This window comes from Erinaceus europaeus, chromosome 4 (genome assembly GCF_950295315.1).
Source record: "Erinaceus europaeus chromosome 4, mEriEur2.1, whole genome shotgun sequence".
Lineage (NCBI taxonomy): Eukaryota > Metazoa > Chordata > Mammalia > Eulipotyphla > Erinaceidae > Erinaceus > Erinaceus europaeus.
Window position 1 is genome coordinate 29,210,540 of NC_080165.1, and position 14,512 is coordinate 29,225,051.

General features: G+C 40.2%; 1 protein-coding gene across 1 annotated transcript in view; it reads left to right on the forward strand.

The window, feature by feature from the left end:
- Positions 1-8,460, forward strand: part of SERPINB9 (serpin family B member 9) — a 40,432-nt gene extending 31,972 nt beyond the window's left edge. Inside the window, exon 7 of the mRNA XM_060189154.1 lies at positions 8,334-8,460. Within this exon, the coding sequence (XP_060045137.1) occupies positions 8,334-8,340 (7 nt within the window). The 3' untranslated portion in view covers positions 8,341-8,460. The remainder of the gene's footprint in view (positions 1-8,333) is intronic.
- The last annotated feature ends 6,052 nt before the right edge of the window (positions 8,461-14,512 follow it).

A 14,512-nucleotide genomic window follows, 5' to 3' on the forward strand; every position in this document is an offset into this window, starting at 1 on the left:
CAGATGAGTGGCTGAGTAAACTGTGGTATATATACACAGTGGAGTAGTACTCAGCTATTAAAAATGGTGAATTCACCTTCTTTACCCCATCTTGGATGGAGCTTGAAGATATCTTGTTAAGTGAGATAAGTCAGAAACAAGAGGATGAATATGGGATGATCTCCCTCACAGAAGTTGAAAAACAAGATCAGAAGAGAAAACACTAAACAGAACTTGGACTGGAGTTAGTGTATTGCACCAAAGTAAAAGACACTGGGGTGGATGGAAGGTCCAGGTCCTGGATCATGATGGCAGAGGAGGACCTAGTGGGGGTTGAATTTTTATGTGGAAAACTGAGAAATGTTATGCATAATATTCAAGGCTTTAAGTTTCTGAGAGAAAGTCTGAGTTTGTCAAAGAAGGGACCACAAAAACTAGGAAAGGGCAAGAGACTGGCTCACTTGGTAATGGTCATTTTGTTAAATACCAGGCCACCTCATCCCTTGGGATCTAATCCTTGGACTCTGCCATAGATACTATGGACCTAGACCTCTAACAGAACACACTGTTTTCCATCACTAGTCAATTCCATCAGGAATGTCATCATAAGTCCTTCTGTGGACCTCTCTAGAACCTTACCCTCACTATAAACTAGCAATGGTAAGGACTTCCCCACTATCTGATTGGAGGCTGGGTCATCCTACTTTGCCAGATGAGGGCAAAGAGTAGCTCCCAAATTTGAAAAATATATTTAAATACAATGAACTGTTAACCACATCAGTCTTACCAGGAGCCCATGTATATTCGTATTTAGCACAGGAACCTGTTTAACCGCTGAGTCCCTATCAGTCTATGAGCTCACAGTCTATGGTCACAGTTGGGAGCCTTCTATGCTACATTCCCAGAGGGATAAAGAATAGGGAAACTTCCAATGGAGGGAAGGGGATATGGAACTCAGCGGTGTGTGGGGGGGGTGTATGGGATTGTACATATCTTATACCATAATCTTATTAATCATTTTTAAATCACTAATAAAAAATAAAAAGAAACAGGCTGAGGTTATAGATTGACCTGTGAAATCCATGTCCAGTGGAGAAGCAATTACCGAAGCCAGAACTCCTTCCTTCTGCACCCCATAAAGAATTTTGGTCCGTACGTGCAGAAAGTGGAAAAGATAGTGGAAGATGATCAGAGGGCTTTGGACCCCAATTTCACTGAGACAGACAACTGCAGATCTGCTTCACAGCTTTTGAAGCATTCTCCTGCAAATGGGAATCAGGAGCTCAAACTCTGGTCATTGTGCATGGTAATGTGAGCACTCAAATGGATGTGCCACTGCACAGCCCCTTAATTTTTTTTTGAATTTCATATATAGGGAGATTCAGAGATGTGGCTGCACCACAGCATTGCTCTATTATCCATAAAACTCCCCCATGTACAAAGAAACCCTCCTGCACTACCGGTGGGAATGTAAATTGGTCCAACCCCTGTAGAGAGCAGTCTGGAGAACTCTCAGAAAGCTAGAAATGGACCTTCCCTATGACACTGCAATTCCTCTCCTGGGGATATATCCTAAGGAACCAAACATATCCATCCAAAATTAGCAGCACAACTTGTAATAGCCAAAACCTGGAAGCAACCCAGGTGTCCAACAACAGATGAGTGGCTGAGTAAACTGTGGTATATATACACAGTGGAGTAGTACTCAGCTATTAAAAATGGTGAATTCACCTTCTTTACCCCATCTTGGATGAAGCTTGAAGATATCTTGTTAAGTGAGATAAGTCAGAAACAAGAGGATGATTATGGGATGATCTCCCTCATAGAAGTTGAAAAACAAGATCAGAAGAGAAAACACTAAACAGAACTTGGACTGGAGTTAGTGCAATTTCACTGAGACCCTAAATGTTTGCCACTAGGAGTCTTTCTTTTTTATACTACTGCTGAAAAGAAAGTGAATCTGAAAAACACCAAAGGAAGTTTGGCATCACATTGCTTATCTGAGAGAGAAGAGGAAAAAGGAAGGACGCTCAGAAATAGTAATAGATGTAGGTGTGACTTAGAAAGGAAATGAGGGCAGGACCATAGAAAAAAAATGGTCAAAGAAAAAAATTTACACAGGGGACTAGGTGGTGGTGCACTTGGTTTAGTGCACATGTTACAATGCATAAGGACTAGGGTTCGAGACCCTAGTCGAGACCCTAGTCCCCACCTATAGGAAGAAAGCTTTGTGAATGGCAAAGCAATGCTGCAGGTGTCTCTCTTTCTCTTCCCCACTCTGTCCCCCTTCCTCTTGATTTCTGCCTGTCTCTATACAATAAAGATAATAAAAATCTATAAATATAGAGATATATAAATATAGATATAAAGTCACCCCATATCTGTGACTTTGCAGGAACTATTGCATTTCCTCTAAAGGGATGTAGGGACACATAACTCTGGTGGTGGGAATGGTGTGGAATATACCCCTGCTATCTTATAATTTTGTAAACTACAGTTAAAGCACTAATAAATTTTTTTACGAGAATAAATTTGAATGAATAACTTCATATACTTTTTATTTTTATTTTTTAAGATAGAGACAGACAGAGAGAGGGTAAGAAATTATAGCACTGAAGCTTCCCTCAGTGTGGTGGGCTTGAAGCTGAGTTGTGCACATGACAAAGCAGTGTACTCTCCAGGTGAGCTACTATGCCAGCTCAACTCTATCTGCCTTTTAAGGCTTATTGTCTAGCTAGAGATCAAGGCAGTGCCATATCGGAAGGATAGGCACATGGAATAAGGATAAAGAACCCAAGAACAGATCTATGCAAACATGCCTGATTATTTTTGACAAAAGTGCAAGCACAGTTTAATGGTGGAGGGATAGTCTTTTCAGCAAATGGCACTGGAGCATTGCAAATCCATAGACAAAATAAACAACCAACACCTTAACTTTCATGTCCTCCAAAGAAAGCAATAATGTTAGTTCATAGACTTACCCGTCAAATGTAAAACTACAACCTTTAGAATTAAAAGCAAAGGGGGCAGGGGTAGATAGCATAATAGTTATAGAAAGAGACTCTAATGCATGAGGTTCCAAAGTCACAGGTTCAATCCTCTATACCACCATAAGCCAGAGCTGAGTAGTGCTCTGGGGGAAAAAAAAATCAAAGGGAAAATTAAAAATAAACTTAAAACACAGGAACAATCTTCAGAACCCAAGACTAGATGAAGAATTATTAGATTGGGCTGAATGGTGATGCATCTGCTTGATTGCACATATTACAATGCACAAAGACCTGGGTTCAAGGTCCTAGTCCTCACCTGCAGGGAGGAAGATTCATGAACGGTGAAGCAGTGTTGCAGGTGTCTGTCTTCATCCTTATCTCCTCCTTCCTACTTTATTGCTCTGTTTCCATCAAGTTGATAAATAAAATATTAAAAAAAGAATTATTAGAATTAAAGGGATTGTGGTGGCGCACTTGCTTGAGCACACATGTTACAATGATCAAAGTCCAAGCCACCAGTTCTGCTGCAGAAAGGAAGCTTTGAGTGGTGAAGCAACGTTGCAAGTGTTTGTCTCTCTCACTCTCTACCTCCCTCTTCCCCTCTAAATTTCTGGCTGTCTCTATCCAAGAAATAAATAAAAATAATTTTAAAAATTAAAAAAGAATAATTAGACTTAGCATCAAATGCACATTCCATAAAAGGTAAAACTGACACAATAAACTGGAATGTTGAACATTTTTTCTCTGCTAGAAACTACAAAGGAACGGCAAGACAAACTGAAGACTGGGGAAAAACATTTGCCAAGTACATATCCGACAAAGGACTTAGATGTGGAATATATTAAGAACTTAAAAAAATCCAGTTAGAAAATTGACACAGAAGGGGTTGTGTGGTGGCACAACTGGTTAAGTCCATGTATTACCATGTATAAGGACCGAGGTTCAAGCCCCCGGTCCCAACCTGCAGGCAGAAAGCTTCACAAGTAGGGAAGCAAGGCTGCATGTATCTCTCTGTCTTTCTCTCCTTCTCTCTAGATCCCCTTCCCTCTCAGTTTCTCTCTATTCTATCAAATAAAATAATTAACTTTAAAAAATGATTCATAAAAAAAAAGAAAACTGGCAAAGACATGGTATATGTGAAAGGAACTACAGATGGCAAATGAAACAAGGAAAGGTATTCAGAATCATTAGTTACTAGGGAGCCACAAATTGAAACCCAGATGAAAAGTTTCAACAACTTCCAGAATGACTACAAAAAAAAAAAATTAGTGTCACTACTAAATGCTGAAGACGCGGTAAAATGGGATGACTCAGACACTAGAGCTGCAACCTGTTAGCATCGCTCAAGAAAGCTTGCCAATTTCTTAGAAATCGAAACCTATACTTACTACAGAGCCCAACTATTTCAGCTTGAGCATTTTATTCCAGAGGAAAGAAAGCCTGTGTACTTAAATGTGAATGATTATAGAAGCTGTGTTTATAACAGTCCTGAACTGAAAACCAGCCATATGTTCTTAATGAATAAATGACTTAAAATGCTTTTCTTCTTGAATCAATGGAGCAGAGGCAAGAGCCCAGAAATGAGCCGACATGTATACTGAACATATTGGACTTGAGCCTAATATATGAGCCACCTAAGATATGGCAAAGGGGCCAAACTTATTTAATGATAAAGAAGATATTTTCAACAAATGGTGCTAGGAAAATTGGACAGCCACAGGTAGAAAAGTGAAACTAGACCAGCATTTAACATCATTAGACCAGAAATACTAGAAGTTATAGTAGAAAGCATTGCAGAATCTTTGCATCAAGATCTATTTGAATATTCAACCCCTTGAACATGGGAAATGAAACCAAGAATAAACAAATGGGTCTACATCAAATTAAAAGCCATCTATTATACCCTATTATCTTATAATCTTATAAATAGCTATTAAATCACTAATAAAAATTAAAAGTTCCTATACATCAAAAGAAAATGATACTGTGTTGGGCAGTGGTGCACCTGGTTGAGCACAGGTTACAATGAGCAGGGATCCGGGTTCAAGCCCCCAGTCCCCACCTGCAGGGGGAAAGCTTTGCAAGTGGTGAAGCAGTACTATAGGTGTCTTTCTTTCTCTTTCCCTCTCTATCTCCCCCTCCTTTCAATTTATGCCTGTCTCTATCCAATAAATAAAGATAATAAAAAATAAAGTTAAAAAAGCCTATGTATTCAGGGAAGCAGGAAAATAAGTGGTTTTTGTACAAGGCGAGAATTAAAGAAGCAGAAAACTGAGCTTTTTTTTTTTTTGGTAAATTTTCGAAGTAAAATTGCAAAGATTATAGAATGGTCATTTAAGAATCTCAAGTTTCCAATGTCCTGTGCACAGCAGTTTCTTTTAAAGGGTCTGAGGCTAGACTTCTTCTTCTAGCGTTTGCCTGAGGCTAGACTAATAAATATTTACTTGTTTATTTTAGTTACACTTTCAATGAGTGTTGACATTATTGCTTAAAAGGACTCATATTTCCTAAGGAAAAGAAAATTGACATACCTGTCGTCATATTCATTAGTCCGATACACTTAACACTTGTTCCTTTAATGTAAAATAATAAAAGTGCTATGTCCTAACTGGTTTCAAAAAAAAAAAAAAAAAAACCACACTAGGAGAAGCAGGCAATGGGAGCAAATGTTCTCACAACACACATTCAAATTGATTAGTCACTGATTAGTCACTTAGTACCACAACCTAGGGTCTCAAATTATTCATAGTCATGAAATTTATGTGCCTCACCTAAAACTCTCAGGCCATTTGTGGGAAATGCTTATAGAGTGATTTTGAGTAATGTTTCTGTTTTAACAGGTTTAAAAATAAGTTGCTAATTAAAGCAAATCTTTACATGTTTGTTTCATTTGTTTGTCATCACTGATACTTTACCACTCCAGGGTGACTTGAAGATAGAAAGAAACAGGGACAGTATGTGAGATGGAGATGGAGAATGGGAGAGTAGGAGAGTGGGAGAGAATGAAAGAGTAGGATAGTGGAAAAGGGAGAGGGAGAGGGTAATGGGGGAGGGGAGGGAGAAGGGGAGAAGAGGGTAAAGGGGAGAAGAGAGAGAGAAATATAGCATTAAGACTTCCTCCAATGTGATGGGGGCCAGGATCAAATCTGGATCTTACACATGGCCAAGAGCACGCTATCCAAGAGAACTATTTTGTTGAATCATTTATTTCTTTTTCAGCTAGAGTAAAACAGCCCTTAGCATACAAAGATTACTTCTTTTTTTTTTTTTTTTTTTTTTTGGTATTCTTTTACAGAGTTCTACTAGTACCATTTTACTTACTCCTTCCTGTTGACTAACAACCACCTCCAGATTTCTATCTCTTCATTTAACATGTATATTTTTCTTTGACATATTTCTTGTTTAATCTAAATTTTAGTTTCCAACATTGTGTATTATATTTCACCCACTTTACAGCACCTTTTCTAGTTTATTTTCTTCACAGGTTGGAGATTGCTGCAATTTTTCTTATAGACATAGTATCTTGCCTGTGTGTTGTGTATTAAACTTTTGTATTATTTACATTTGAATGAGATTTTTTTTCTGGAACAAACTATTGTAGGAATGAACTGGGGAGGGGGTGATCATGAGATGCCCCCCCCACCCCCCCGTGGAGCATTTACCATGTGTAAAGGATTGAGTTTGAGTCCTGGCACTTTAAAGGAACGTCATAGAACGCACCAGGGGTGTAGTATCTCTACTATCCATTCAAGAAAGAAAGACAAATTAGGTCCAAGAGACAATTCAGTGGTACCTTATATAAAAGAGCCCCTGTGCATATATATATATATATATATATATATATATATATATAGCTATAGAAATAATAGTCAACCCATATCTGTGATCTTGGGACAACTAATGCTGTTTCCAGAGAGGAAATGAAGACACAGAGCTCTAAAAGGTAAAGATGTGGAATTATACCCTATTATCTTATAATTGTATAAATCAATATTAAATCACTAATAAAAATTTTAAGAGGCCCTGTGTTTATCTTTCTTCATTCTCATTCTCCCTCCCTCTCTCTCTCTTTCTCTCTATCCCTCTCCTGTTCATCTCTGACTTATGGTGGTGCCATAGGATTGAACCTGAGACCCTGGAACATGACATGAAAGTCTTATGTGTGTCTGGCTGGGTTGGGGGTAAAGTCAAGTATTTTTATCCTTTAGTTGTTCTGGGTTCAAACATTCTATTTGTTGTAGTTAATGTATTACTAAATGACCTGCATCTCTCTGAAAAATAACTAATTCCATTCCAGGTGGTTCACTTCCTAACAAAGTCCCAAAACCTAGATATAGACCAGGTCCCATGAGATAGAGCCTATGTTCATATTTATCCATAAATTAGGGTAAAATATATACCTGAGAGCAAAAGTACGCAATAGTCTGCAGTGAGTCAGTATACAGTTCATAATGAAATAATGTCTACTTAGACATAGATACCCTCCTCACCTACTTCCTATTACACTTCCCTCACTCACACCAAAGATAACCTTAATAAAGCAAGGACTGCAAAAGCTGAATAAGGGCAAGAGACTGGTATGCTTTAATGATGACTCTTTAGACATTATCAAACTACCCCATCCGGGGAGTCCTCGGATTCCCAAACAGACATGATGGTCCTAGACCTCGAATAAATCCCTCTCTCCATTGTTACTGGTCATCTCTATCAGGAACAACAAAATAGACCCCTTTGAGGGCCCCCATAGGATTTTACTCTCAACTTGGATCAACAATGGTAGGGAGGCTCGACAACATACTCTGTGCTACACATCTGAGGAAGATGGGTCCTGATATTGGGGCAGCTTGGGATGTTCCTACTGATGACCACAGAATGTAAGCTCAGATCTATAGGGCTGTAGAGGTAACATAGGCTCTTAAGCTGAATATGGGCCCTAGTCACATCAAATTGATGGGGTTTACAGTCAACAGTATTTATACACTTTTCCCATATTTGGGAGTTACTCTCTTCCCTGATCCAGCTTTCTGGTCCCTTTTCCAGTCATGACATCATCTCCCCAGACAATAACTTGGATTCACCTGTATATCAGACTTCAGGAGCGTTGGTGATATAGTGGTGAGCATAGTTGCCTTTCAGACTTCAGGCTCAGGGAAACAAACAAACAAACAAAAAACAGAAAAAAAACTAGTATAGCCACAGGCCCTTTGGAATATAACTAAAATATGCCTACTAGCTATTTACAAAACAGACACACACACATATCTCCCAGCTCTTCATCTGCACTATTCCAGCCTTTAGGTTCATGATTGGTCAACAATTTGTTTGGCTTTGTATGTTGACTCTCTTTTCAGCCGCTCGTTCCAGATGCTAGCATGATGCCAGCCAGACTTCCACAGGTAGATGACCCCACCAATGTGTCCTGGAGCTCTGCTTCCCCAGAGCCCTGCCCCACTAGGGAAAGAGAGAGACAGGCTGGGAGTATGGATAGACCTGTCAACACCCATGTTCACTGGGGAAGCAATTACAGAAGCTAGACCTTCCACCTTCTGCATCCCACAATGACCTTGGGTTCCTACTCCCAGAGGGATAAAGAATAGGAAAGCTCTCAGGGGAGGGGATGGGATATAGAGTTCTGGTGGTGGGAATTATGTGGAGTTGTACCCCTCTTATCTATGGTTTTTTCAGTGTTTCCTTTTTATAAATAAAATAATAATAAAAAAGCCTACCAGATGGTTTTGCTCATATGTGCAATATAAAGAATGTAACACATAAACTTGTTTTTTAAAAGATTTAATTTATTTATTAATGAGAAAGATAGCAGGAGAGAGAGATAGAACCAGACATCATACTGGTACATGTGCTGCCGGGGATTGAACTCAGGACTGTGGTGACCCCAGCAGGAGTTTCTGACTATTAGCATACAAATGACCTCACCCTGAGGAGGTGCTTCAAAGAAGGGAATGTATAAAAGCAAGGGACATTGAGCACATGAGCCTTTTTGGCTGGCTGCTGCTGCTGCTTCTGGTCAGATGCGCCATGGCTACTTCTCCTGGGAACAGAACACATGTGACTCTACTAGCTGGTAAACTTTTAGACCACACTACAGCCATGAGCAACCTTTACCAGAGCTTATAATTGTTTATCTTATGGGACTAAACTTTGATAACCATATTCAGACTTTATAGACCTAGCGTACGCTTAACCCTTGATGATAAATGCTTATTTTGCTTTTTACCTGTTTCACCCTAATAAACCGTGTATTGATTAAACCAGTTCCCAGCTCCCACTGTGAATTATTCTATATGCGTCACAAGCAGCCCCAACCCCCATACCTCTTTTTAAGTTAATTTACAACAAATGGCGCCCAACGTGGGGCTCAAACCCACTACCCTGAGATTAAGAGTCTCATGCTCTACCGAGAAATATAGGAGGAGAGGGAGAAAGAACAAGACATAGCACTGGTATATGTGCTGCTGGGGATTGAACTCAGGACCTCACACTTGAGAGTCCAATGTTTTATCCACTGAGCCACCTCCTGGACCACATAAACTTTTTTTTTTTTTTTTAAGTAGCCAAACTGCCACTAAGGCTTTGGGAAAACTACGGTAGTTATCTTTTGGGGTGGGATTGGTGGGAGTGTAGACACAGAATTGTGGTAGTTGTGATGTGGAACTATTCACCTGTAATCTTATGATCTTGTAAGCCATCATTAAAGTACTAATAAAATTAATTAATTAAAAATTACTTTTTATATACCACAACTTTCTCAGTCACTCATCTGTTGTTGGACACCTGAGGTTGCTTCCAACTTTTGGATATTACAAATTGTGCTGTTATGAACATAGGAAGGAAAAGGTAGTGACAGGTTGGGAATATGGCTCGTCCTGTCAATGCCCATGTCCAGCAGAGAAGCAATTACAGAAGCCAGTCCTCTGACCTTCTGTGCCTCATAGTGGCACAGGCACCACCATGTGAGCTGCTTGACACGGTACCAGCTTCACAGGAAGTTCAACACATCTGGACTCTCCAGGCCAAACTGAAACCATCTTGCCTTTTGCCATGTATAGGGCTTGAGATTAAGCTCTCTGTGGTCTTAATAATATTTATCTATGGCCAGGATCAGAGTCTGACCAATGACAAAATTAATGACAAAACCTGCACTGCATTCTGTAAGATTGATGATAACGGAACAAGAAATATCATGCAGAATAATGTAGAATTTCTCAGGAGACTCCAAGAGGAAGAATTGTTTTCCCCTTTATCTATACCACTTCCTTTAGTATTTATTCCCCCTAAAATATAGAGAAAGGTTGGTGGTTCCTGAAGTGGAGGGGCCACCTTACATAACATAATTAATACATGGAAAATTATGGTACCTGCCTAGATACAATGGGCCTTTTAATCTACCACCCACCACTATGTTCCCACTTCCTTATTCAGGAATAGTACAGGAGAACCTAGGTCACATAATGAGCATACACAGAAGATGGATTTCAGCTAGAGAGCTTAACTTTATGGAGAGGCTGGCCAGGTCAGCACCACCTTGATGCTTTCTCAGTAAGGAACAAAACAAAACTCCTTGATCAAACAATAGAACAGATTTTATGAAAAATGGGCTGCTCAATTTGTTTAAGGCCCCTAGAAACATAACAAGCTTAAACCTTCTATGAACCATTGGCTTCTGATACATAGGGGCAAGAGAATGGCATAAACATACAGGTAGAACATTAATCAATAGGACATCTGCCTAGCACACAGGTACAGGAATAACAAAAAACATAGAAACTATGATGTGATTTCCAGGGTGGAAAGTTCCCCTGGAATGTGAATGTTCCACAAAGCAGGAAGTGTTCCCTACTTGTGCTGTTCTTACTTGGTGATTTTTGCTTTAACAATCAAAGCCTTGGTGATTTTTGTATTAGTGATCAAATCCTTGGTGATATTTGTTTGAATGATCTAAGCCTTATGAGACTATAAAAATAAAGTTCTGCTTAAGTATGACAGAGATGTCTGCTTGAGCTTGATTCAGCATCAACTCACTTGTCTCTCATTCATTCTTCGCCGACACCCCTCCTCCTCCAGGTTGGCCTAATAACCTGCTGGGGCTGGCCCCCCCAGCACCATCAAGATATTTGGTCCATACTCTGAGAAGGATAAAGAATACAGAAGCTTCCAATGGAAAGGATGGGATATGGCACTTTGGTGGTGGGAACTGTATGAATTGTACACGTCTTATCCCACAATATTGTCAACCATTATTAAATCACTGATAATAATTTTTAAAAAGAAGTTGAAAAATAAGAAAACACAAAGAAAAACTTGGACTGGGTTTGATGTATTGCACCAAAGTGAAAGACTCTGGGATGTGGTGGAGGGTTCAGGCCCTGGAACGTGATGACAGAGGAGGACCTAGAGGGGGTTGAATTGTTATGTGGAAAAGTCAGAAATGTGAGGCGAACATGATAACCACTGTGGAAGCGAACGAAAACTAAGAAATGTTATACATGTACAAATACACATGTACAAATACATGTACAAATTTCACTGTAAACTATTAATCCCCCAAATAAAGAAAAATACATAAGGAAATCAGATGACAAATTACTTTTTAAATTTAAAATATATATTTTTTGGTATATTTTCTTTTTTTTTAATTTATTTTTTTATTTAAGAAAAGATAAATTAACAAAACCATAGGGTAGGAGGGGTACAACTCCACACAGTTCCCACCACCCAATCTCCATATCCCATCCCCTCCCCTGATAGCTTTCCCATTCTCTATCCCTCTGGGAGCATGGACCCAGGGTCGTTGTGGGTTGCAGAAGGTAGAAGGTCTGGCTTTTGTAATTGCTTCCCTGCTGAATATGGACATTGACTGGTCGGTCCATACTCCCAGTCTGCCTCTCTCTTTCCCTAGTAGGGTGGGTCTCTGGGGAAGCGGAGCTCCAGGGCACATTGGTGGGGTCTTCAGTCCAGGGAAGCCTGGCCAGCATCCTGATGACATCTGGAACCTGGTGGCTGAAAAGAGAGTTAACATACAAAGCCAAACAAATTGTTGAGCAATCATGGACCCAAAGGTTGGAATAGTGGAGAGGAGTGTTAGGGGGGTACTCACTGCAAACTCTAGTGTACTTCTGCTTTCAGGTATATATTTTGCAGTAGTTTATGGATACATGTGAACATATATGCTCTCTCTTACAGAACCTGGTGTATATCTAGGTTTTGGGACTTGGTTAGAAAGTGAACCACCTGGGACGGAATTAGAGAATACTATGAAAGGAAAGGTCTAACCCGAGTAATGAAGCTGAAGGGTTGTCATTCCACACGTGAAGTCTCTGGACACAGTCTGAGCTGAAGCATGTTGAGGTGGCAATCGTTGCGTTGATTAGGTTGCGATTGGCAGATGCAATATTATTTGATATGGATTCTGAGAGGCATGCGGGAAAGTGGGCCCTATCCTAAGGTTCCAGGACTGGGGGAGATAATAGGCTCTATAGTGGAGATGTGAGGTTCCTGCTGTCTTAGGGTTCAAAAAGACAATGATAGTTAATGTTATCATCACATTATTTGGTAATTGGGTTAACTTTGAAAAGTCCTTTTGTTAGAGTTTGCTGTATAGTACCCAGTATCTTGTATGTAGCTGTGCCATTGGTTGCTTCTGGTCTACTTGGTCTAGGCTTTTGAGAGAGTCCGCATATCAAATACACAGCCTATATATGAAAAAGATTCAGTCTGTGTTTTAAAAACTTTGAGACATATAATTGATTTTCCCCCTCTCATATTAATTAACTAGTGATTTATATGACTACACTTTACTAGGAGTGTACATAAACACCCTTCCCACCACCAAAAGACTGTGTCCCATCCCACCCACCCACCCCCACCCCCCACGGGCCCAGGAAGCTGCATGTCTACCTCTCACCACAGGGTTTTTACTTTGGTGCCCTACTTACAATTTGGTCAGGTCCTGCTTTTAGTTTCCCTTTCAGATCTTCTTTCTCAACTTCTGTTGATGAGTGGGATCATCCCATACTCATCTTTATCTTTCTGACCTCATCACAGACCCCTGCAAGCGTCAACCCGGCTTTGACCTAGCATGTTATGACTGGACCCTCCTCAATCGCTATCGAACAGGCCATGGCCGGTGCGCCACTATGTTCCATCGCTGGGGAGCCAGAGACGACCCAAACTGCCCCTGTGGCTCCAGACAGACTATGACCCACATAGTCAATGATTGCCACCTCTCCAGATTCAAAGGAGGTCTCGAAACTTTACATCAGGCTCAACCTGACGCTGTTGACTGGCTACGGAAGTAGGGCAAACGCTAGAAGAAGAAGAAGCTCACTTAACATAATTCCTTCTTGCTCTGTCCAAGATGGGTTAGAGAAGATGGGTTCATTGTTCTTGATAGCTTGATAGTATAGTATTCCATTGTGTGTATATAGCACAAATTACTTTTTAAATTTAAAATATTTCTTTTAAAAAATTAATCTTTTTTAATTGCCACCAGTGTTACCACTGGGACTATGAATGCACAGCTTTTACTGATCATTTTTCCTTTTTTTCCCCCTAAATTTCTTTGTTATTAGATACAATAGAGAAATTGGGAAGTAAGGGGGAGGCAGGGAAGAAGCAAGACAGAGAGTCACCTGTAGATCTGCTTCACCTTTGATGAAGCTTCCCCCCTGCAAGTAGGAAATGGGAACTGAACTTGAGTCCTTGTACATGGTAATGTGTGCACTCAATCAGTTGGCCCCCCTCAGCCACCCCCCCAGTTTAAAATGTTTGCATATTCATGAATGTTGTAAATTTTGCCTATGTCTTGGAAAATTTTCTAAACTATCATATTACTTAGAGTACAATAACATAGAAATAACTCCTAAAAAGTACCCTCAATATATTTATAAAATGCTTCTGTGTTGGGGGTTTGGCAGTAGCGCAGAAGGTTAAGCGCAGGTGGCACCAAGTGCAAGGACAGGCATAAGGATCCTGGTTCGAGCTCCCGGCTCCCCACCTGCAGGGGAGTCGCTTCACAGGCAGTGAAGTAGGTCTGCAAGTGTCTATCTTTCTCTCCGCCTGTCTTCCCCTTCTCTTTTGATTTCTCTTTATCCTATCCAATGACAAATGACATCAACAACAACAATAATAACCACAACAAGGCTACAACAACAAGGGCAATAAAGGGGGGGGAAGGCCTCAGGAGCAGTGGATTCATGGTGCAGGTACTGAGCCCAAATAAAAAGGAAGGAGGAAAGAAGGAAAAGGAAAGAAGGGAAGGATGGAGAAGAGGAGAGGCATATGTGGGCAGAACACTACCTTTGAAATACAGACATACCAGTCAAGAATATTAAAGCTCTGGCGATTCCCAAGCAGAGTGAATGTTTAGGTTAGATCTTTCGTGAAATGGGTGTGCATGGGGTCAGGTGAGCAGAAACAATGGAAGTGAGTATACCCCTAAGATTGTGGGAGGATATTAAAGCTCTGGCGATTCCCAAGCAGAGTGACTGTTTAGGTTAGATCTTTCGTGAAATGGGTGTGCATGG